The 25,627-nt window shown below is 43.5% G+C and overlaps 1 protein-coding gene and 1 long non-coding RNA gene across 30 annotated transcripts in view; one reads left to right on the plus strand and one right to left on the minus strand.

Annotated features, from left to right (window-relative positions):
- NFIA (nuclear factor I A) overlaps window positions 1–25,627 on the plus strand; it is a 404,462-nt gene that overhangs the window by 367,464 nt on the left and 11,371 nt on the right. For 18 of the 29 annotated variants that reach the window (XM_086841691.1, XM_086841711.1, XM_086841689.1 and 15 more), the window contains 3 exons: window positions 1,662–1,840; window positions 4,448–4,613; window positions 12,447–12,538. In XM_086841691.1, the coding sequence (XP_086697817.1) occupies window positions 1,662–1,840; window positions 4,448–4,613; window positions 12,447–12,538 (437 nt within the window). The remainder of the gene's footprint in view (window positions 1–1,661; window positions 1,841–4,447; window positions 4,614–12,446; window positions 12,539–25,627) is intronic. The other 11 variants (XM_086841693.1, XM_086841701.1, XM_086841713.1 and 8 more) reach the window with 2 other exon arrangements.
- Window positions 1,578–25,215, minus strand: LOC111932988 (uncharacterized). Its single transcript, XR_002866466.2, has 3 exons — window positions 22,360–25,215; window positions 2,964–3,003; window positions 1,578–1,959 (listed from the first exon to the last, which is right to left on the minus strand). It is a non-coding gene; the product is annotated as an uncharacterized LOC111932988 (long non-coding RNA).

A 25,627-nucleotide genomic window follows, 5' to 3' on the forward strand; every position in this document is an offset into this window, starting at 1 on the left:
GAGCTTTTCATGGCAAGGACAAGGGTGTCACATCCATCCCATACCAGCACCCCTGGCATGAGTGCAGCTCTTTTTGGTGGTGGTGTCAGAGCAGTAATTCCTGTCCTGTGATGGAAAATGACGTGTATAGAAGGGCTGCCCAGCCAGCCCTTCATGAATGTTTACAGGAAAATGCAGTAGTTTCCTTGCTGCTGTTTCCAAGTTCACGTTTTATCCACATCTTCAGGCTCTTGAGTTTGCTAATGGTTTAATAATGCTTAAGAAAAGAAATTATTAATAAAGTGTCATATTATTAAACTGGCAACGAACAAGAGTAAGAAGCAGACTTTAGCTTTTATTTAACTGAAGGTTTTTCATAACATTCATCATGAAATGAATGTTTGCTCATTTGTGTTTGATTTTAGTTAACTTTCCCGCATTTCTCCAATTTTTCCAAAAGTGCCAAAGGCTTTTTTTTTTTTTTTTTTTTCCCTCTTGTATATTTAAATTACTTCTGAGGCAACACCTGAGTTTCTGCAGGATTTTCCCTCCTTGCATTGCCTTTATCTGATTGGTCACATGCACTGTACGAGCACAATCTCTGCACATGGACACCTCTGAAAGACTCCCAGGGTAACATGCCAAGGGAGGAACAATGACTGCTTGGTGAGAAATAAACAATGATTTACAGATGAGCTTGTGTGCAACCAGATTAATTGGTCATTCTGAAGGAAGAGTGAATCCTCATTTTTAGAGGGAGAATTCATGGCACTGTAAGTGGCAGCAGTTGCTACCTCGTGGTGACAACTAACAATGGAAAGCACTGCTGGGTAACAAGAGTCCAACCCAATATATTTTGAAGGCCAAGGAACTGGGCAAAGGTGTCACATAATGTAGGAGAGCAAAAGGCTCTGGAGCTGCACTTGTAGTTCTGCTGAAATCAGCTGAGGGTAAAATCGGTCATTGCCAATGGGTTTGTGTACATCACACCTCTGCACCTTCTCTGGAGTACATTTTCCAGCTGGCTTGTTGGCCCATAAATTCACCAAATTAAACTTCATCCCCGAGAGCGAGCTGGGGGCTTGCTGAAGATTTGAGCCCAGTGTGATTCAGGAGAAATGTAAATGTAATTTTCCAAACGATCTCGCCACTTTGTGCATGTTCATTAAAAGAAAACACGTTGCTTAAAATAAATGTTCCTGAAGTGAGATGAAAAAAAAAACCCAACAACAAGAAGCGTTAGACCATTTTTAAATTACTGACCATTTATACTACAATGTAAAATGGATTCATTTGTGCAAATCCAAGTTACATGAAATGTCAATTAAATCAACCCTAATCTCCCAAATACATTTTTTTATTGCCTGATTGATGAGGGCTGCTCTTAAGGTGATGAATAGTTTTCAGTCACACAAAGGACTGCTGATTCCTTTCTATGTGTCCACTAAAAACACAGAAAATCCTTCAAAATGTCTGGCTCTGTTTGCTTCCAGGATCAAAACGAAGCGAGCGTAGGTCACAATGTGGTCTAATATATTAATTGATGTATAAACAATACTGTACATTTTAAAACAAACCAACAACAACAACAACAAAAATATACTTAAAACTACAACAGATTGAAACTGTTTTATTTTCCAGAGGCAAAACTCTATATAACGTCTTTGTTTTCTTTCCTATAGCAAGTCCACATGCAACACCATCGACTCTTCATTTTCCAACATCACCCATTATTCAACAGCCTGGGCCATACTTCTCACACCCAGCAATCCGCTATCATCCTCAGGAGACTCTGAAAGAGTTTGTCCAACTTGTCTGCCCCGACGCTGGTCAGCAGGCTGGACAGGTGGGGTTCCTAAATGTAAGGAAGCCGTTTTTCTTTCTTCAGAAGTGTTTGTCCTTTGTAAAAATTAACCACGGGGTTATTGATGGGGTTATTTTAACAGCATGTCGCCTGCAGGAGCACACTTTGAATAGTTGCTGGAAGAGAAAACAAACAAACAAACAAAAAATATATATATATATATATATAATAGTAATAATGCTGTGTTGCAAAAGTGTTTTAAAAACCAACAAGAGACCTCCCCAAAAAACCACTCCACCACATTGTGGTGAAAGCAGCTTGAAGTGTCAGAGAAGCTGGTGCTTCAGTGACCTGCTGGGTCCCCCCACAAACGACTTTGCTGCATGTGTTGTAACCCTTGTGGAACCAGGGTTAACAAAATACAAAGGCAGAATAATTTTTATTAATTATTTTTGAAGTTCAGGGGAGAGTGGGGGGGAAGAGCAGGAAAAGGGAGGGTGAGAAACAGATGTTTCAGATCAGCTAAGTTCATTAAAAAAAAAAAAAAAATACTGCCTTATAGCACTTTAGATCAAGTTGACCAGTACTTGAACTCAAGATGTTAAAAGTACAGTTTATTATGGTTTGTTATTTCTGTAAGCAGTTATCTTTTCCCCTTATCTCTATGAAAAATTAAGCAGAGTTCCAAAGCTTCAAATAACCATTTTCTTTTTTATTTTTTAATCAAATAAAGTGAATCATCTTGCTATTATTGAAATAGCATTCTGGACGAATAGAGAATTTATAAATTTTATGTAAATCAAATCTAAAATAATGCTCTGAATATTTCATGAAATGTAATGCATGTAACTTTTTCCAGCCAATGAAGTAATAACTGGCAAAATTACTGCTTCTCTCCTGACATGCTGAAAGTGTTAATGAGAATTAGTTTAATTATTAGCATCTAATTTATTACACTTATTTAATAAGCTGTATTGTTCTCAGTGTTTTCCTTTCCCCAGCAGAAAAACTGACTCTACTTATTCCAGCTAGTCCTGGCTTTGAATAATGTCTGCAATATGTTAGCAGATACATTTATGTCTAGACAACAAATCAATACAGTGCTTTTCTTTTTCCTTGAGTATTCATTTGCTTAATTTATCCCAAACCATTCAGCATTATGAACTGTTAGCACACTCACAATGAACAGGCAGCAGGGGTCTTCTTGGCAGGAAAGGGACCTAATTGGGAGACAAGATAGTGTTTGAGAGATGTCACCAATATATTAGTTTATTAAAGGTGCTGGATGTTGGAAAAATAAATATCCCTGAAGGATTGCTTCTTGCTGCAAACTCTAGTAACTGCAGTCTTTGAAGTCTATGGGAGTGCTGTTAAGTTAAATGCAGATGAACTTGAGTCTTATTTATCCCCTGAACCATTTTTGCTCTAGCACAAGCGTGATTTGCACCTCCACAACTTTAAGGCCTTTTGTCAGTGCCAAAGCAGGTGAAATGAAAATAAAATCCCAAGTGTTTTGCCAGGATGAGTATTTTGTCCCCGGCAATTCAGGCTAATGGAAACCCTAACAGGAATTAAAATATTATTTTCTTTAGCAGTACTTAGAATATGGATCTGTGTTTAAAGCTGAGCTTTTATCATCAATGGAAAAGCCAATGTTCAGTGCCAGAAGAGCTGCAGTGAGATCAATTTGTAGAGTGCTGTCGAAAATGATCTCATCATTTTTGTCACTAAAATGGAACACCTGATTCACAGCCTGTCCTACTTTCTCTTTATAATGGTATTTGGCATCTATCTGTATGGTTTTCAAGTGTCCAGGCTGGGTTACATTTAAAATGTAAACTTAATAAGCTGGGGGGAGGGTTGGCATGTTTTTCTAAGCCTGATTCCTATTTTTGTGATACTTGAAAACACTTTTACTTCTGGACACATTTTTCTGGAGATTAATTGAAAGACCACACTCATATAGCTGATCCCCTTCAGCCTGTGACTGACCACATCCCAGACTGAAGGGAGGGTGGTTTTTTTCTCCCAGCGTGTAAAATGAAGCTGTTCTAAGTTCAGTCATTTCTCCATATGATCCTAATGGCAGCTAAACCAAGAGCTACACTATTGCTAACTCAAAAGGGATGTGGGAGAGCACAGAGAGAGTTATTTTAATACACACTCATTCATTTTCCTGTAATGAGATATCAGCATGATTTTTAAGACCACCAAAAAAGCTTGTTTTTTCTCTTAATGAGAAGTATCTTTAAGAAATTTACACTCAAGTCTTAGACACTGATATCCTGAGGGTATAACTGAGGCAAGAAGCTGGAGGATTTTAGGGGTCAAAAATACTGCTTCACCTCTCAATGAGCATGGGTTAGTGCTGCAGGAAATGTAAAGAGGAGTAGAATGTAATCCAGGACGATTTAATCTTAGTTCAGACAAGCTGCTAATAGGACAAGTGTTTAAAAGCCAGAATTTCCATAGTTTCACAAGGTTCACAGAGTTTGACACAAAGTTCCTTGAAGTCCATGGAGAATTTGAGCCAGCACTTTCTTTGCCACCTCTCAAGTAATTGTAAATATATTGCACATAGTTTTTAACTAGATTGTTTTTACTGGAGGTTCCTAATAGCTGATTTTTAGTATAATTTTTGTCTGTTTGCTTGTTTTTCGGCAGCCCAATGGTAGCAGCCAAGGCAAGGTGCACAATCCATTCCTTCCTACCCCAATGTTGCCACCACCACCTCCGCCACCAATGGCTAGGCCTGTGCCTCTGCCAGTGCCAGACACAAAACCTCCAACCACATCAACAGAAGGAGGGGCCACCTCTCCCACTTCTCCAAGTAAGTATAGACGCAGCGGGATCCAAGGGCTACCGGCACCGCCGGCGCTCGGCTGTGCGGGGATAAGGACTGCACACACCTTGGGAAGCAGGAGAGCTCTCTGCCCTCCGTGATGGACAAAACCCTTGAGCTGCTCCTGTGTTGGCAGGGAAAGCCTTAGCTCAAGGTTGCAGTTTTATTTTGGACTTGGTTGGCATTTCACAAAACCACGCGTGAGGGAAATCGAGGCCGGTGGCTCAGCTGAGACCCAGAGCTCGGATCTTGGGGATCTTGTTTGCTGCCATGAGGATTCAAGCTGATATCCCGTCCCTGGAAGTGCTCAAGGCCAGGCTGGATGTGCCTCTGAGCAATCTGATTAGTGGAAGGTGTCCCTGCCTGTGGCAGAGGGGTTGGAACTGGGTGATCTTTAAGGTCCCTTCCAACCCAAACCATTCCATGGTTCTGTGATAAGCTGGTATCTCAAGTCAGGCTTTAGAGGACAGATCCCACATGGAAGTCAGGCAATCTCCTTGAAAACATCCCTGCTTCTACACATTGGGCTAAACTAACAACCCTTTCCAGTTTACTTCAATTGTCGTTCTTTAGGGAATAAATCTTCCTAGATTATTCCAGACATCTTTCCCTTATGCCGTGCATTTTAGGCAAGAAGTTTTGGTATGTCTTAGGGCCAGGGAGAAAGCTCTAATCCTCTCCCACCACCCACACGGCTCCCACATGCATTTTGTGTAGCCACAAGTCAAATTTACGAATTCCTGGATACACACTTGGGGATACCACTTTGGAGTCACTCTTCTGGGAAACAAATGCAATTCAGCTGTGTCTGATGCTTTAAAAAAAGTCTGGATGTTCAGGGAGTTAATTGTGAAATGATTTAATGAAGCTATGCTCAAACTGACATTTAAAAACAAAAGGGAAGCTTTCAGTGCTTTAATGGCAACTGTAGGGGACTTGTTCCACAGTGAAGGGAATCCAAATAACATCCACAAACAAAAATCAATCTAATCGAAAGAGCAAATCCCTTTGTGTGCTTTTTAAGCTTATTATTTAAATGCTATATGCAACCAGTGCTTGATGTGCAGAGAGGTACTCACTCTTCAGACCAAGTGAAGCCTACATTTTTAAAGCTTTATATACTGATCAGGAGACTTGCACAGGTTCCAGGGGGCATTTTTAAAATCTGGTAGTTCCTCAGAGGTTCTCATTGCCTTCTGCTACACGATAGTGCATCAACTGCAAACTCAGCAAGATGCTCTGGCTCGCTTGGAAATTGAAATGGGTTTTAGTATGAGACAGTCTGGTAAGATTGTGAACACGATCTTCTAGAATCAGGACTTCTCGAATTGATCAGTAGATTTCTGTTGAGTGAAGAAGTTGATTCATTCCCTCCCCTCCACTCCTCTTTCTGACCTTACACCAACGCTGGTGCTATCAGGAAGTTTTGACACTTTCCGAGGGGACTTCCGAGTCTTATCAATAAGATTGAGGGGTGGGATCTAAAAGGTTAATGTTTAGTCATAGCTATCACTGAACACAGTCAGCAATGCTTTACTACTTCCTTGTCTTCAGAACCGGGAAAAACAAAACTAGGTCAGTGTGTACTTGTCATTACGGTTGTGACTCAGTTTACTGGCAGTGTCTGGTGTCGAAAAGAAAAGAAAAAGATTCCCAACAACATTTTAGCACTAATCTTAATTTTTATGATTGTGTAAACAAGCTCAGAGTGCGTCTGGCCGGATTCTCAGCCGGCAGAAAAATGGGTATTTCTTCTCTGAAGGGAGCAGGACACGCATCAGTGTCGGCTTGGGGCTGGTCACTGGGCTCTGTGTTCAGCAGACAGCTGCCACGTTAATTGGGAATGGAGGTTTTCTCAAGAGCAGCCAGTTAATGGTATTTAAACAAAAGATTAGGAAAATAATTACTGTTTGTTAATTAGCCACGCTGATGTCTAAACATATAGTTCTGTACATACTCAGGCACGCATCTTCCTTTTGGTGAGGGGTTTGAATAACAGTGACTCAAGTTGTAAAGAAGCATATAATTTAATTTAGGGACAAATTTTACAGAAAAGTAGATTATAGGAAATATTTTTCTAAGAAAAACTATGACATATAAACCAGAGCCAGTGGAAGCATTGGCCACATAAAGAGGAAAGCAAACTGAAGTTTGGGGCGTCGCAGCCAGGGCTGGCCAGGAGGACCCACTGGGCTCCATTCAGTGTGTCAATCAGGACCAACCCTCCATTTACCTCCGTGTTTATTTTTTCCTTAACTAAATATTAGCCTTCAAATAGCGAGTGCAGATTCACCAGAGTTCCATAAAAGCCACACAAAAAAGGTGTTTTCCATGGTTACGAGCTGCTGGAGCGCACCGGTTCTGGGAGTGTCGCCGGGCTATGGCTGACTGCCCCGCGGAGCTTGAGGATATTGGAAAGTCACTTATGCAACAAAGGCAGGAGTGATGTTAAATTTTGGCCAGACTCTCTCCTTAGCCCTGTGGAAGAGAATGAACCCCCCTCCTCCGAAGGAAATGGAGTGAAAGGGGTTGGCATTTGCTCCATTCTCCTTCCCTTTTTTGGTCTAGCAGAAAGCCCTCAGCAGAAACAAAATGCAGTCACGGCCCAACCAAAAATTGGAATATGGCCCTCCTGAGGGGTGCAGGAGCCAGGAGCAGCTGTTCAATACAGCATGGCCTCCCGGGAACGAGAGCTAAAAATCACAACAAGGTGGTTAATGATTCTCAGAGCAATAGTGAAACTCTCCAGCTGTGACATTAACCAAAACATGAACATTAGTGCTGTCCAAGGGAGGAAGAGCCCCTGGAGATGCACACTGGGGATTTGCCGCTACTGGGTGGCCAGGCATGCTCTGGGAGCTGACAATTTCAGCTGCAAATCCTCTCCCTTTGGAAAGCCAGCATTTTCCTCAGTCAGATGGCACAATGGAGATGGGATTCACGAGGTTTGGGAGGTTCATTTTTCCTCCACAAAACCTTATTCAATAGAAGACATCTTTGATATCAGAAGCAGACCGAGCATTATCTTATCTCAGATCTCTTCTTGATTTTCTTTGGTTGGTAACCCATTACAAGCACAACACAGTATTTTCTTGAACTTGGCAGTTTTGGGGTTTAATATCTCACTGCCCAAAGCAAACACCACCTCCACTACATTCCAGTTGGGCTTTATCACTATCATAATTAAATCATTCCAGAGCACAGCCTAAGATACTGCCATTCTGTACACCCTGACTTTTGAACAGCTTTTTAAAACAAAGTGTTATTTTCTGAGATTCACAGCTCTTAACTTAAACAAACTCATTACTGGTTAATGTCCCTTTGAACAAAGGAGTTTTCTTGTTAAATGGCATTAGTGTCAGGATGATGAGAATGATCTTGTGGCTGCAGTACAGGATTCATAAAGCCAAGTGCCAGGTCCTGCCCTTGGGTTACAACATCCCGTGGAACTCTCCAGGCTTGGAACAGAGTGGCTGGAAAGCTGGAAAAGGGCTCGAGGATGTTGGTCAGCAGCACTGAACATGAGTCCAAGTGTGCCCAGGTGGCCAAGAAGGCCAAAGGTACCTGGCCTGGATCAGCTCTGGTGTGGCCACAGGAGCAGGGCTGTGACTGTCCCCTCTGCTGGGCACTGGTGAGGACACACCTTGAATTCAGCAGGAAAACACTGAAGTGCTGGAGAGTGTCCAGGGATAGGAAGGGATCTGGGGAAGGGTCTGGAGCACCAGGAGCAGCTGAGGGAGTTGAGGGGGCTCAGCCTGGAGAAGAAGAGGCTCAGAGGGGACCTTGTGGCTCTCCACAACTCCCTGACAGGAGGGGACAGCCAGGGGGTAGTAAGGCTCTGCTCCCAGGGAACAAGGGACAGGACAAGAGGAAATGGCCTCAGGTCACACCAGGGGAGGTTTATGTTGGATATTGGGAAAAATTTCTTCACAGAAATATTGGTCAAGCACTGGAGCAGGGGCAGTGGTGGAGTCCCCATCCCTGGAGGGATTTAAAATCTGTGTGGATGTGGCACTTGGGGACATGGGGAAGTGGTGGCCTTGGCAGTGCTGGGGTAGGGGTTGGACTCAATGATCTTTAAGGTCTTTTCCAACCTAAACATTTCCATGATCCTGCAATCAGATTGGCTTTCTCTCCCCTCCTCTGCTGTGCATTGACTGAGCACCGTCTGGGCCAGTTTGAGCTTTCTGTTTGCTCCTTTCCCCAACCACAAAAAAAGAGGGTTGACTCTATCATTCAGTTTGCTAAAATTTGCAGTTCCCTCTCAGATACTCAGCTGCAGAATGCAGTGCAGAAGGAATTGTTCTACTGCTCCACATTCCTCCAGTTAATTCTCCTCTTGATGCAGCTTGAGAAACAGGACAGCTCTTCATATCAAACACATATACACGTCATCTTGGTCTGTAAAAGGGAGACCTGGTGGTACATTAGGTCATCACTCACCCAAATCATCTCTACCAATCCTTTTAATCCAGAACAATGATAAATTACACACTCCTGCTCTTAATAGCAATTATTTCAGGAGAGTATATTTAAAAGTAACATTTCCCTACTGCAGGCAACTTTAAAACACACAACATTCCCAAAACTGTTTGTTTGTCTTGTCTTTCATACAATTTCTTGCCATTTTGGCTAAATATCAAAGCTGTCTGTGTGAGCAAATGTTCTTTCTCTGCCAGCTCCTGTTTTGCTTGTTCCTGAAGTGAAGCATCATAGCAAATTTGTGGCATCACATTCATTTCCTTGGCTGTGGGCTATGATGTTGCAGACAATCCTTAGTGAATTCCAGTAGCAGAAAGAGCAGGCTGGGCAGGAAGCTGTTTCTATTCATGCCCAACAGGACAGATATCAGCTGGTGTGAACCAGTGTAGGTCTGTGCCATTCCCATGGAGCAAAGCTGATAAAATCTGGAGGAGATCTGCCTAAGAGACCTGGCTGCTGTTCCTTGTTCCTTTCCATGCTTTGGCTTTTCCCAAACTGGAGTTTGAAGACCCCAGCATAGGCTCAGTTTGTATTTATGCTATAATATAATGTGACCTAGCTTCATCCAGTGAGACAGTTTACCCCATCCTAAATCTGGGGCAAGGTTTAGGGATCAGACTTCCAGGAATCCCACCTCCATGTCAAACAAGGGTATTTCTCTGAAGACAGTAAGATGCAGCTGGAAGTTGATCATAGTCTAAGCAACCCTTTCCTGAAACAAATGTCCCCCTAAGAGGGGAATGTGTGTTCCATGTCAGCTTAATATTCCAAGCCAAAATGGCCCCTTAAAATCCACAAACATCCTAGGACATTTTACAGCAAAGAGGGAACAGCACCTTGGGAGAGTCCAGTGTAAATCCTCTGCATATTTGTCTTTTTGGTGCTCTTCCCCCCTTGGCTTGAGCAGTGCAGTTATATGACCTGAAGGAAATACCAAGCTGACATCCGAGTATTTTCAGAAAGCAAGTTAAACATCGTTTGGAGCGGAAGGAAGGCATACATAGCAACTCACCCAGCGAGCTTTGAGGGGACTTTTGTGCATATTACACACTTTTCAAATGTTTTCGAATTTTTTGTTTGAACAGAGAAGCCATTTAAGTCAGCATTCTGCTGGTTCCCCTTTGATTTTCCACCAAATATCACAGCAAAAGTATCTGCCAGCGGGGAACTGTAAACAAGATCTTGAGTTCCTTCCCTTCTGGGTGGAACTTACCTGCTCCAAGGGATTAAATGGCCTCTCCACTCAATCTGCTTCCTTAAAAGTAGACCAGGAGAACCAAACAACAGATGTTTGATTTTTGAGCTCTAAGTTAATTTTCCCCACTGCAGAAGGAATTCTTAGTCTTGCACAACATTAGTTAGTTAAAGAAAAAAAAAATACCTCCACAAAGAACAGCACAGAAGAATCTTAATGCAAGGCACTAGCAACAGGGAAATGCCCTTTGCAAATGTGTGGGTTCTTTGAATTATTAACCAAATTAACATGGTAAAAAGGTGAGGAGAACATCTCACCAGATCTACTCAGTTAATTTCTTCCTTGATTTGCAGGCAGGAGTAACATCAAGCTTACCTGTTCATAATATTCAAGCTGCACCACAATTTGCAAAACCATCTCAGGAAGATGAATTAGTGCACTTAAAAATTCCTTTAAGACTTTGTGAAGGAAAAGGGTTCCTTGCATGATTTTTGCAAGTGTTCGCTTCTTGGAGAGAAAAGCTCACCTCACCAGAAACAAGTGGGAAAAATTCCTTCTTAGAATCCAGGAGTGCATTATCCTCCCTCATATCAGTAGGAAATGAGGATATGCAGTTTCTGGAGTGATTTTGGGGAATCTTGAGAAAGAGAAGTTTTCTGATGAAACTGTAAGACCTGTGAGGCATCACAAGACACTTGTGAGACTTGAAGGACGTGGTTCTGCATGCTCCTAGGCTTGGCAAGGGCTTTGTGGGATGCAGAACATCCACATGGGTTCAAGTGCAGATTGGGCATTGGGTGAGAAATCCCTCCAGGGCCTTAAATACAGGAAGTTCTTGAGCTGAAAATAATCAGAGGTGGGAAAGAATGGGAGAAAGTAAATGCATGACCCGTTTTGGTTGCATCTCCTTATGGCTTCTAAGAGAGGTGACAATGGCCAAGGTGGAGCATTGGTCTGATCTGGCACAGTCTTAAACCAAAGGCTCTTCCAGTGTAGTCTTCTACAACAAACATTTGCCTTCAGAAAGGTAAAAGGGTTTCCTCCACACAGCCAACTCAGTGTCTTCTCTGACTCTTAACTCACTCTACTTTTCTGTAATGTTGAGGCCTCAACATTATATTTAGCTTGACTGGAATTTGGCAAGTAACTTTCCTTTTACTATTGTTTTTTTGTCTCTTCCTTGGATAGTTAGGTTGTCTGGGGATTTTATTCAGCAGAATGCATTCCCATAAATATATTCAAAATAGATAGGAGCCCTCTTTGTATTAAGGCATCTATTTATGTTATTTGAATTTAGATCTAAACATGCAAAAAACTAAGGAAGAGAGAAGATTGCTTGAGGGTTTTCAAATGAGAGGAAGACTAAAAATGCATTGAAAGCTTTTGGATGTAGAAATACGTGGCATTGTGGACAGTTGCAGTGGAGAATATAATGCAACAATAAAATCATTAAAGTACTTCAAGTTTGGAAGTAATCTGGGTTCTTGGCTTGCATTGCATTTAATAGCTTTACATTTATGGGAGCCACTCCAGTTTTTAAAGGCAGCTTCAGCCTTCAGACTGATTGCACTTACCACCCTGGTGAAACTGCAACCCATTAATTTTTTACCGAAAGGATCTTCCTAGTTTGTCAAACACATCAAGTGAACATTTTAGAGAGTGCAGACCACAGCAGTATGAAAACCAAAGCTTTATATCCAGAGAGAATGCTGGATTAGTATAAAATAAAGGGTCTGATGCTGTTAATGAGCACTTAGGTAATTTCATTGCTGTACAAAACTCTGTTAAAAATAGAGATACCAGACATTTGAGTGAAAACAGTCAAGACCTGCAGAAATCTCCTGTGCCAGCCCATCATGGAAAGGCCTGCAGTGGTTCTCCTTCAGGCTGGAGAGCTGCACACCCTCCCCTGAGCCCACGTTGTGGCCATCCCCTCTCCCAGCAGCCCAGTCCCCTACGTGTTGATACCCCCACCATTAAGCCCAAACCTTTCCAGTGTCTCAAACCAAACTCTCGCTCTCTAAAACGTTCGCACATTTCTATGTCAAACATCTGCTTAGGTGGCTCTGAGACAGTGTGTTTTGGTGTTGTTCGTGTGCAATCTAGTGCCGCTTCCTCAACGCATGTGTCCCTTCCCTTCACAGCCTACTCGACACCCAGCACCTCCCCCGCAAACCGATTCGTCAGTGTTGGACCACGGGATCCAAGCTTTGTAAATATCCCTCAACAGACTCAGGTGGGCCGCTTTCGACTTCTCTGTTTGCCTGCAGCCTCTTCTTCTCCTCCTCCAGTGTCCTCTAACGTGTCCCCGTGGAGCAGCTGCACTGCCGCTGTCACTTCACCCACATGGTCTCAGTAACTACAGTGAAATGTCACTTGCAGTTTGTTTGTCTGTTGTGGTTTATTTTCTTTTTTTTTTTTTCTTTTTTTTTTTTTCTTTTTTCTTTTTTTTTTCTTTTATTTTTGGGCTTGTGTGGTAATAACGCTGCTTTCGTAACTGGAAGGATCTCTCTTTGCTTTCTAAGGTGTTGGCTCCCGCCGCGCAGTTGTTCGCTCTAGGGCCGCGGTTTCAAAGGCTTTGGCTCCATCCTGCTCCCCAGGCACTGCATTTAATTGTGTTTAGATTAGATGGTTGGGAGAAATCCTTCCCTGCCAGGGTGGGGAGGCCCTGGCACAGCTTGCCCAGAGAAACTGTGGCTGCCCTATCCCTGGGAGTGTCCAAGGCCAGGTTGGACAAAGCTTGGGACAACCTGGGAGTGTAGAAAGTATCCCATGATCTTTAAGGTCCCTCCCAACCCAAACCAGTCTGTGAGGTGCAAAAGGAGCTCAGAGAGACCCATCAGGTAACAGTGCCCTGTAGTCCCCCAGCAGACACAATGGGAGACTGCTCCAGTGAATTCCATGTGAAAAAAAGAAAAATACTCCAATTCCTGGTTGGCCATTTGCATGGTGGGCTTTGAGAGAGCAGGAGATTTTTGTAATTGCGAGCACATCTGTTTTCCTTACACAAAGAGAAAAAAGTCCAGTTGAGGCAGGCCTATAAAGCTGGTTTAGCTGAATTCATGGTCCTGCTATGGTCAAATCAGAAGCTCAAGTAAACATTTGTGTTTCTTTAGGAGAAGGACGAGATTTAAATGTGCTTTTTCCAAGCTGTATCAAATTCCCAGGGTCGATTAAGAAAATAGTTGTTGGCAGTTTTGTTAGCAGCTAATTTGAGCCAGATGTTGAAAAAATTAAGTCTGGGCTTAATATCACGTTATCATGGGGGGGAAGGTATAAAAAAGTGAGCAGAGTTAGTGCTTTAGGACAACTGTAGTTTATAGTTTGAAGTGACTGCTTGACTACGTTGCAATTCTTTTAAAGGTCAACTACACAAAATATTAGTGATTTTGTTTTGAGCTGGTTGCAGTGACTAAAAAGCCATAATTCAAGTATCTGGCAAACTGGGCATTACTACCCTTGGCTCTTGCAAGTTCTTTCAAATGGTTTATAGGCTTCTGAATAATTAGTGTGCAGATTAATGGCTGTCACATGCCACAGTAGGTGCATGAAGACAGATTCCTTGTTGTGATGGCTTCAGCACCTCCACTGTCACTGAAACAGGCCACTCATTCCCAAAGATTTTCAGTTTACAGGGTTGCAAGCAGCTGCCTGTAAGCACAACGTGGTTTTTTGCTGTCTGCTCTTTGTGTACAATTTGTTAGGGGCTTTAGTTTATAGCTCTGTGCACAGCACAGGTTAAACTATATCGAATCTCAAACCTTCTCTGCATTAAATAGGGTCACAGAAAGTACAGCAGCAATGCAGAGAGGGGTTTAACCCATCAGATTCTGGGGTTTTTTTTTTCATGTTTTAACAAAACTGAGCCTGCACCCCACTTTTCCTTGTGCTTTATTGGGTTCATGGGTGTGACAAGTTTTCATGCGTCTTCCCATTTAAATCATATTTCTCCAGTTGTTTTGGAAACAACTGGAATACACAGAAATAAGTTGAAATTGGGAAACAGGGATGTTAAGGTGTACTGCTAAAGTCCTTAAGCATTTGGTCTTTTCCTTCATAGCTCAGGAAACCTGAAACCCTTTGGAGAATGCTCCTTACCTTTTCCAGAAGACTTGAAAAAGTCCTAGTTGGTAAATTGATTATGTAGTAAGACACAACAGTATTAAGTCTCCAAAGATATTTAAAACTTACTTGAATCCTGCAGCCTAAGTTTCCCAGATAAGTTTGTTGACTGTAAACTTTTATCCTCCTTATTTATGACTTAAATCATTTTAAAGTGCTCTAGCGTTACTTTAAGTGCTCCTCTGTAATGCAGTGTAGTGAATAACAATGCTGTACAGTGAAAAACAATACTCAAGCACAGCTTTCAATTAAAGTCTAACATGCTGCAGTGGGCAAGGAGACTGACTTCCAGTCTCTGACTCCAGCTGCATCTCCCTGCTTCTATACATCATTACACCACCACAGCCCACTTGATACTAAATATATAATTTATCAGCAAACTCACTACTTATTCATGAAAGGACTCTGAAGTTGACTGTGCTTTGAGTCAGAGAAGTGAGGTAAAAGTGCTAACTGCAATGATTTGGGATTTACGTAGCATTCCTCTGAACAAAGACAGGCTTTTGTGCTCATTTTTGCAGAGCATTAGTGTACAGAACGACCACTTAGGATATTTTCAAAATGCAAATGAAAACCACATAGGACTGTGTTACTCAAAGCAGCTGGGGTGGCTCCTTTCCATCAGGATCTTTAGAATACATCCAGAGTCAGGCTAAGATACAGGTCCTGAGGACCACTAACTGCCAGGGACACAGTTCCCTGAGACAAGAGGAAGCAGGGAACACTCCAAGCTTCTGGAAGTCAAGCTTAAATACAAGGGTTACGCAACTACTGCTAGAGCAATAAAATAAAAATGAGGGCTGTATCTGAACATCTGCTTTTTTTTTAATTATGGTCCAGCTACAACCCATATGAAAATATTTTGGTCACATTTCTGGTGGCTCTGATGTTCTCTTGGTGGAACATTGGATTATAAGCACTATTTACACATCATCATCATCATCATCATCATCATTAGTCTTCAAGTGCTGCAGAAGTGAGTCTTTGCACAGGGATGTGGCAGCTCCACGGAGCAGGAGTCACTGTTCCCATACATGGGCATTCCCAGAACATTGGAATAAAATCCCAGGCAAATGTAAAACAGCATGGCTGGGATGGGACAAGGATCATTCTGTCCTGGGCTGTTTCTAAACAACCAAACCCAGTACATGCCTTTCTTAATTGGTATTAGAAAAATTATCAGTAGACATTTCCATTAGCACGATGTTCTGATTTTTGTCACGTTCTGTCAAATATAACCCCTTAAAGGAATTTTATAGAGTCTATATAATATTCATTAAAAAGCCAACAAAGTTTGTAACAGGACAACACTCCATCACAGAAGATATGGGGAAATTAAACTCCTTTAGGTCAGTAGTTTTGATTTGGTAACAAAAGCACCCAAAGGGCTGTTGGCTTTGCCTGGTTTTAGCAGTTCCCAAACTTTTCAGTCAGTTTGGTTTTCCATCCTCTGCTTACACCATCCATCACTCTGCCACTCCACTCACTGCAGAATTGTCCTGTGTTGGGGGTTATTTGAATCTAAATTTCTGTTTGAGCTATTAGAAGCAACACTTGACTTGGCATCCCCTGTATATGTTGACAAAAAGGCACAGGTGTTGTAACCTTTGCTTGATAAATCATTTACTTTTGCTACTTGACTCGCAAGCAATATGGGGGCATCAGCTTTTTAACTGCCTTTTCCATATGCAAATCAGAAATACAGGATGCCTGGGGTACAGGGGCTCTGGTTTCAAAAGCAAGTTGGTCTGGATACCTCATGACTAAGTAATAGATACGTCTCTCATATTGCCAAGGACTTGTAATACGGAGAGTGGTAGAGGGATGGGAAAGTCCCATCACATTAATTAGGGACAAGCCTCTCGGTAGCACCAAGGTGAATAAATTTTGGTGAATTTCTGAATTTTGAAGTGGGTTTTTTTTCCCTAAAATTAATAGTGAAACACAGGCTATGGGCTGGGAATGCATGCAGCTGGGAATGCTAAACCAGCAACCTGTGACCAGGGTTTGCCACTCACCACTCCAAATGCTGTTTGCTGCTCTCTAATGCTCTGGCTTTGCTCTAGGGTACAAAATTCCTTTAGGGATCAGCATGCTGCACTCATCGTGCTGCAGCTCCACTTCACACTAAACATTGTTTACTATGCTGAGTCCTGTTTGCCACCTACTTAGCCTACATCTTCCTGGAAATTGTACTTGGGCTGCTAAAAACAGCTCCGGAGAAACACATTCCATGCTCCAGCTAATCGCTCCTACCTGCCACTGGCTCATGTGCCCTGCACAGGGAGGTTATGAGGATGCAGGGAACAGAAACTGCCTCCCACTGCGGGCACCCAAGCAGAGAATCAACCACTTTACCCTGTGAGAAAGTGAATCCTGTAGCCCCTGACCAGCTGTTTCAGGAAAAATCCCTCTCTAATGTAAACACGCTTCATATCAGATCCATCCCAGGTAGTTTCTAAAAACTTGGTTAAGCACAAACCCAAATATTTATTCCCTTGGCTTTCTGTAGGAAAAGATAAAATTTAGTTCTAGAAGGACAGAAGTAGAAGCTCTTCCTGGTTCTGCTTTTGCAGAATCCCAAAGCACAGTCAGATCCTGGATAATAAGCAAAGGTCTTGTGTTTTCACACTTTCCCTGGTGGGGCCCTAGAGCCACCCAGCTACAAGGGACATCTTGATAGAGCTCATCCTTTGTAACACAAAACAACTGAAACAAAAAGCCTGTAACCTGCCTAGAAGACTGAAATAAAGTTTAAGAAAAACCCCCCAAAGTCAAACAAGCTTATCTAGGCAGCAAAATAACAAGTATGAAAACCAGCAAGCTCAGCAGAACAGCCTTATAAAGACCAGGTACAAAAATGCACCCTGTGAAATACATCTTTAAAAGAGCAATAGTAACTTAGGGGGGAAATCACTGAAGTTTAGCAAAGTGTTTATAGTACAAGGAAATTGCTAACTCCTTTAGATCTGCTCCCGCTCCCTGCCTTTGCCAAATTAGACAGTGGTATCTTTGTAGCTTTCTCCTTCTGGGCTTTTATTTATCTCTGAAAAAAACACCGTATGCCTCAGGTGCATACACGAACCTAATTGTACAATTACTTTCTTTCCCAGAGACAAGGTAAAGCCTGTTCTGCTTCCCCCACAAGCCTTCTTTAGAGAGCATACTGCAACCTGCAATTTTTCACTGGCAGCACTTTAAAACAAAGGGCATGAGGAAAAAAATGAGCTGGATGCTGTGTCCTGTAGGATAGCAGATGTGAGATCTGTCAGACCAGGGGGGGAGGCGAATTCCAGAGTAGGGGAATTCTCTCCTTCCCTGAGAGCAGCCAGGCGCTGCTGCCCAGAGTCTGCAATCCGAGGAGCGTGGTGCAGGTGATGCCCCTCTCCAGGAGGAAGGCAGGGAAGCAGCCCCGGAGGTGGCAGGCCCCAATGGATCCTACAGGATCCATAGGTTAAAGTCAGCACCTTGACTGGGGAGCTGCTGCAGCTCCTGCAGCGCTTCGCTCCTGCAGCTGAAACTGCCGAGCCGCTCTGTGCCCAGGTTCCATTGCCACCCTATGGAAGAAAGAAACCAGTGCACACATTTTCCTTTGCACAAATCAAACGTGTGCCTGCCTTCACGGGGATTTTCCATCCCTGCTGCTCACTGCCACCGTGCCCTGCCCTTTGCCCCCTCCCAGGGGGATGCTGAGCCCCACGCGGCTCGTGGCCGTGTGCTTTATTAATGAGCACCACGGGCTGCCTGGCCTGTCTGCCTGCACTCCCTGCTGCCTTCCTCCCGTTTCCCAGAGCCCAGGAATGGCACTGGGCAGACAGGCAGGACCTGCTGGCCCTGGGGACGCAGGGGTAGGGCAGGGTTTGGTGGCACTGTGCTGACAGCTGAGCCACCGCCTCGCTCCGCACACGGGGCAGGGCAGGGACACCTCGAGGACATGGCAGAGAACGTGAGAGGCTGCAGGAACAACACCAGGCCTTTTATTTTGGGGGTTCTGAGCAGAGCTGTTCATAATCCAGGTCAGAGCTACTTGTTGCTCAGAGGACTGTCTGTCCTCAGGATCAGAACACTCATCCTCGAGGCTGGATGTACTGCTAGTGTCTGAGTGTGAATGGAGATAAAAAGCACTAACTTGGAAGCATTTGTTAGGCTCAGCCCCCTAAGAATTCCATATTCTGTACAATAATCTCCCCAAGTGAGCACATGTGTCCCATTTCAGCTGCAAAGCACTTCTAAGCTGACTTGAATATTCCTTTTCTTTCTCTTGGCCTGTCCAGCAAATGTTGTGGGAGGTTCAGAACACAATTTTCATGAAGGGGTAACTTCTCTAGTGTGTAAAGAAGAGAAATTTGCAAAGATCAGATATGAAAACACCATTTTAGGGTGTGGGACTGCTACTTTATAGAGCTGCTGAACTTAGAGGGATCACTCTGCTCCCAGACCCCTCCAGGGATCTGAGGATTTTCCCATATTGGCAAAGGGAAGTGAGGGCTGCTCTCCTCCAACACCTTATGATCACTCAAAGTTTTGATCTCTGTCCAAAAAGTGCTTTGCTGTTGCACCAATAGCATCGAGCTACCGACACATGACCTGAATTTTGGTGCTGTGTTTTCTCTTCCACCCAGGATGTAGCAATACCATTCTGAACTTGAGGGTGGCCTGGAGATGGCTCTGAAAATGCAGTGTGAGCCTAGAGACAGTGTGGATAGGAAATGCAGTACTGGACTCACCAAGCAAATGTCACAAAGGGGACCAGAAATGAGGATAACTCCCCTTCCCTCCTGTTCAGCTCAGGGCACAGAAGCCATTTAACTTGCACAGAGCAAGACTATGGAATTCCACTCTCAAAAAGAAAGCACATATTGCTCTATAGAGGTAAAGATTCACAGAAAACTTCCCAATGCCATCATGTGGCTGCATCTTCAAAGCAGGCTGGAGCCAAATCAGTCCCAAAATGCCTGGGTTAGTCCTCAGCAGGGGAGATCCTTATTCCTGGGCTTTTTCTTACTACTCCTCCTCCTCGTAGGCCCTGGTGAACAGTTGAGACTCTTTTTTGGAAACCAGCACTCAGCATCCTATTTCCAGTAGATTTAGCATAGAATTATTTACAATGGACATAGAAGAATTTCCCAAACTAAGCAATTAAACTTATTGAGTTTTCCCCCTCCTCACAATAACCAGGAAGCCTGTGTGTAAGGCTGCCTTTCTGTGGGTTTTATGGCCATTACTTACTCCACAGTGGGGGAGAAGAAAGGGAAGAAGTAAGTGTGGGCCTGGTGGGAAGAGTTGGCAAATGCAGAAATATGATGAATGAGCTGGAGAGATTTAATTTCTTACTAAATTCTCTACAAGCTGTGTAACCTTTCTTTAGCTAAACAATTACTCTAAAAGGCAATGATTTTCTGTGTTTTCATTGAAAAGTCTTCATAATAACAATGGCCTATGTTCTCTTTCTTGAAGAACTTATGCCAAAAAACAGTTTTCTTTTTTCCATTCAGCAGGAAACTTTCTTTTATTTTTATTTTTTCAGTCTCATATTCCTCACTAACATAGATTTACAAGGCCTACCACTTACTGTATGAGGCTGGGAAGAAGCTTCCCCTCAGGCCAAATCATTTTGGTCCATCTCCTTTGTAGGGATTCTTGCAGCTTCCTCCCAAGAGGACTGCAACCACTGTCAGAGACATAATACCAGACCCAAGTGGCCATTTAAGCTGACAAAATGTGACATTCCCTGTGCTCACAGGTCAGGGGGCATGGGAGGGTACTCCCAGATTTGTTTTTCAGCAGACAGGCAGCAGTTCTTGCTGTGTTGTGGTGGGTGCAGCTGGGGGGGAGCATGACTTCGGTGCCATGGGGGAAAAGTCATCAGGTGTTTGAATTCATGGCTGCCAGCATGAGAAAATGAGGTGGGCTGGTCCTCCCTGGGCCACAGGGTCCAGCCTGGGGGCTGATCCCTGCTGAACCACAGGGCCCTGTGGCCAGCTGGAGTCTTGGAAGAGCTGTGAGGGCGCAGCATGGGCAGAGCACTGCTCACATCCCTGTGTTCACACACACAAATCAAGCCAGGCTAGAGCAAGGTGATGGTTCTGTGCCTCTTGCTGCTGTTGGCTGGCTTGGCCGATTTCCTGGCCACCACTGCCCACCCCAGCCTCCATGGCAGATAAAGCTGTATTGGATTAGTCTGCTCACTGCTGCATCAGGTCCACGATCAATTTATTGACTCTGTCAGAGTGGCTAGTACAGTAATTGTTACAAGAGCAGAATAGAAAGCAAGAATGTGTCCACATAAAATATAAAAATGACGTTTTGTTCGTTCTTTCCTCTTTGGCCCTATAGATCTTTATGTGTTTACACAGTGGAGAGCACTTTACTTAAGTTAATCAGCTCCTTCTACATTATTAATTGCGACAGTTAGGGCGCTACGTGGCGGCAAAAGTATTATTGAGAGCATTGATCTCACGCTGACGGTGTGGACCTGGGTAGGTTTTGTATTCCTTCCCTTCTTTTGCAACTGCTGGAGGGCACTATCAAATCCTATTTCTCTGAGTGACAATACACCATCGATAGCATCGATCCCAGAGAGGGGCAGGAGGCTGCACACCAGAAGGGAAGGAAGAGCCAGGCTTGGGAAGGAGCTGTTGGAAGTTGGTGATAGCAATAATTACATGCCTGGCCTGATTTCTCTATTTTGTAAAGAGTAATAATTTAAGAGCTGAAGTTTCCCAAGTGCTGAAGATTCGCAGAGGTGGCACGATGAGACCTTTTAAAATGTGTGCAGAATGTAAACCCTTAAAAAAAAAAAAAAAAAAAAGCCACACTGACTTTTTACAAGGGTTTTGGAAGTGCCTTTGAAAGACATTTCATGAAAGTTCAGCCTTTGCAGCTGATACCTATATGAGCTCCATAAATTCCACCCAGCCTGACAAACTCCAGTAGGTGTCACATGTGACCTGGATGGAAAAGGTCAGCAGCTGAATTTATGGCTTTTGCATTTACTGGAACATTAAGATTTTTTGCCAACTGCCATATATACTTTTTAAAAATTCCACAATCAAAGGATCAGGACCACAATCTACAATGAAGGTCAAATATTAAAGGTCACAATCCCTGCATCCTTCCCAATGGATAGGCATTAAGCTACCTCTCTTCTAGGAATCACCTTTGTTTAATGGCATTAACACAGAGGTCAAGGAATGAACAAACTCCAGAGGTGAACACTTTGCAGAATTTTCCTACTCTGGAATTAATACTGAATTCCATAAGAAGGGACCAAAAGAAGCCTTTTCTTAACAGAGAAGGAGTCCTCAGTTTGCAGCAGATTCCATGTTCCCAAGACACTGAGCATCGCCTGCCTAGTGCTGGACTATCCTAGAGAAATATAAATAACACAGTGGGGAAAGACTGGGGTTTCAAAAGAAATACAGCAGAATTAACTTCAATTTTGGTAAAACTTGTTTATATTTTCAATTTGACAAAGGTGTCTGTTCTTAGTAAGGATTGCTAACAGCATGGGAAGTTGCAGCTTTCAAATTTTACCTGGTTTTAGTTTAGAACAGCAAAACACGTCTCGTTTTAGGCTTTTGCTTTGATAGCATTTTCTGCTTGAACAGAGATACAACTGGGAAAGTTTAATTTAAAACCAGGATTTCAAAAGAAAAAGATCTCAAAAAACCAAGAAGCTAAAATTAAAAATATTTCCTAGGTTTCCCTTTAGTTGCTTTAGTTATTAGTATTCAACTTTGAAACAGTAGTGACACTATAATCATAATATTCTCAGGCATATTCACATGTGAGACCCAACTGTTGCATCTTCTATACAAACACTGGATATTACACATGAAGAGATGCAGCTCAATGCACGGCAGAAGGCACTGAAATGTAATTTTAATTATGAGATATGAGTAACCAAAGTCACAACCAACACAGTGCACCCACCTCTGAGGCCAAACACAATGATTTAGGAAGAAATTGTTCCCTGTTGAGGGTGGGGAGGCCCTGGTTTTGCAGAGAAGCTGTGACTGCCCCTTCCCTGGAAGTGTCCAGGACCAGGTTGGGTGGGGTTTGGAGCAACCTGGAATAGTGGAAGGTGTCTCTGCCCTGCAGGACATGAAAAAAAGATAAACTTTAAGGTTTCTTCCACCCAAAACCATTTAAGGATTCTATAAATTTCTGCATTGCTTGGAGCAGCTTTTTGCAACTTTAGGTATCCTCTTCTGCTTTTGCAATAACTAAATCTTTCTAAATATGACAACAAAAAAAGTACCTGTTTTTTTTAAAAAAAAAGAAAATATCAACTGAAATATGACATTTTCATGTGGGGTTGGGTTTTTCCATCTTTGCATGTGCTAAACAGTGAGATTTAAGATTTTGGAAGAACACTTTGACACATTATATTTCTTGCTCAGCTGTTCCCTGGTTTGTCAGGGTTTCTTTAAGGACTTTCTTATAGTCCTTTAGGTTAAAGATCATGTCTGAGAATCTGTGGTATGGGACCCGGCTGTACATTCACTGAAGCTGATGAGAGGAGGAGATGGGAGTTTTGTTATTGGCAGGAGTTTGTTTTAGAAATACAATAACATTTTTGTTTAATTATGCTTGTCTTTTGCTTATAACTATGCACAGTAGAGTAAATCTAGTCTTTTTCAGATAAGATAAAGGTTAAAGTTCACATTTTCTTTATGGGGAGTTTTTATTTGCAGTGCAGTCTTTGTGCATCTGTGGAGTTTTTAGTTTGTAGTTACAGGTATTAACTCTCAGTGACTCTAAAGCTGTCTTCCCTGATGTAGAGATGGGTTTGGGGCTTTCCCAAATTACCAGTCTTGTAGGCTAAATCTGAAAGTTTAGACCAGGTTGGATGGGGCTTGGAGCAATTTGGTCCAGTGGAAGGTGTCCCTGCCCGTGGCAGGGGGTTTGGAAGATCATCTGATCTTTAAGGCCCTTTCCAACCCAAACCATCCAGTGATTCCATGATTTCCCAGCAAGAGGCTCTTTATAAACTCTCTTCCTACAAGCACCAAGGGCAGAATTTGTCCCAGTAGTGATAACTGCTTTATCAGTGCTGTTGAAGTTGAGTGAGTCTGAACAGAGCTCAGATTCTTCTCCTAGAAGGTCTTTGGGAAAACAAGGAGTAAAAGTAGTAACATTTAGGAAAAAGAAAAGGGGGGTGGGGAAGAAAGCTGGAGAACTGTAGTTATCCATACAATGGAGCAGCTTACTTAGGGAGTACAAAGAGCCACTTCTACACAGGCTATTTTCAGGGAAAAGCCTCACATTCAGTGACTCACAAAAGCGAAGAGGCACCTTTTGATTTTAAGTTCAAGGTTTACATTAGTAGTTTTGTCTGTTTTCTCTGTTAGTATTAATTAAATTGAGATAGTTTAATTAGTATTACTAAATTTGATCATTAGTAGTAATTCATTCTGCCTGCCATACTGCACAAATATGATGAAGCAGAAATAACTAAATTGTTTAATTTCATCTCATTTAATGACTTTACACTCCACCAGGACTTTCATTGGCATCTCACAGTATGTGTGAAAATTGCTCCAAGCTAGGCCAAGACCCAACTCCCTTTAGCCAACCATGTCTAATACATCCCTCCTCATCCAAAGGTGGATCATGTGCTGCAAAGCCTCTTCCCATTTCTCCAAGGGGGAGCTGGCAACCTCTGGAGCCTGGGGTGGTCTTTCCCTGCCCCACTCTCACAGCTCCTGTAGCATCCTGACCCCAGTGGATCTTTACAGGACTCATCCCTGGATGAGGGAAGTCCTGTATCAGGACTCATCCCTGCATGACAGAAGTCCCTTCATGGATCCCCACGGCAGAAGTCCCTTCATGGATGCTCACAGCTGGGACCCTGAGCACAAGCATGATGCACGACCTTCCATTTTTCTTAGAGCAGTTTAGCAAGGTACAAAGCATCAATAAAAATGCAGATGTCAAAAGTTCCCACATTCAGGAGAGGTTTTTGTGTTCAGCTCAATGCCCTCTTGGCTTTCTCTTTCTTAAGAGGAGTTTTGGGAAGGGGGTTTCCTGATGAATCAAGTCATTATTCCTCCAGTTCACTGTCTTCTGTAATTTTAAGGTCAAAAGTGCCAGAGTTGCCTCTGTGCTCCTATTTCTGTCTGTGTTAATTTGGAGACCGGTTTTGATCTCCTTGCCCAGTAACACCTAGGACTTGCCAAAACCCGAATTCCTCTTCCTTTTTTGCGGTCTCCAAACCAAGCCTTCCTCTACCCACCTCTCAAAACATGCTGTTGTCTTGGCTCCCTCATCCTGGGGTCCCCAGCTGTCCCTTTGCCTGGAGTGTGTCCTGCTGCCCACATTCCAGCTCTTCCCCTGTGCCTCCTGGTCCCCACCGACCCCATCCCTCCTGGTTTTTGCCCTGCTTTGATCAGGCTGGGCACGTTTTGCTCTCCTCACGGGGCTGCTCATTTGTTCACCCTGACCGAGAGCACAATACCTCTGGATATTTTGGAGGGAGTGCTCTCTCTCCTGTCCAGCCCAAGTTATTCTCTCCCCTCGCTTTCCTCTGTACTCTAAAGTACTCTCAGGGCAGTCAAAAGAAGCAGCTGAACCACCTTTGGTAGTTGTAGGTCAACTTTTTGACCCATGATGGGTTTTCTCCTGTTACAGCACGGGGAGCCCCTGGACAGGGGGTGGTGGATGGGTCCCCTACAGCTCCACTGGAGCTGTCAGAGCCAGCATGATACAGCAGCTGGACGACCAGGGCAAGGAAAAACCACCTCAGCCTTCAACCTCTGAAAGCCGTAGTGACCTTTCCCTCCTCCCTGCTCTCCAGCAGAGAAATGTGAGGGGGGGGAAAAAAAGAGCAGAAAACTACCTTTTGTACTCTAAACTGCAAAGCAAAGAGCCACAGCCTCTTGCTGGCAGAGCCATCCATCGCACTGGGACCCCTGGGCCCCTCACGTAGCTGCTGTGGCCGGCCCGGGACGGGGCAGGGGCGGCGGGGCAGAGCGCTGGGTGTGTGTGTACGTGTGTGTCTGTGCGTGTGTGCTCGGCCTGTCTCGCTGCGAGCCCAGCCTGGGAGGCCCAGGCTGGGGGTTGATTTTCTTTGGATGACTTTCCCCGATTGTCTAAAGCAATAAAAGTAAAGAAACTTTTTGGGGGGAGAAAAAAACGGTGGTTGAGGGGAGATTATTTTTGCAGTCCTGGTGCAGGCAGAACTCCTGAGGCTTGGTTG

The sequence above is a fragment of the Cyanistes caeruleus genome, chromosome 9 (assembly GCF_971803275.1).
Source record: "Cyanistes caeruleus chromosome 9, bCyaCae1.hap1.1, whole genome shotgun sequence".
Taxonomy (NCBI): domain Eukaryota; kingdom Metazoa; phylum Chordata; class Aves; order Passeriformes; family Paridae; genus Cyanistes; species Cyanistes caeruleus.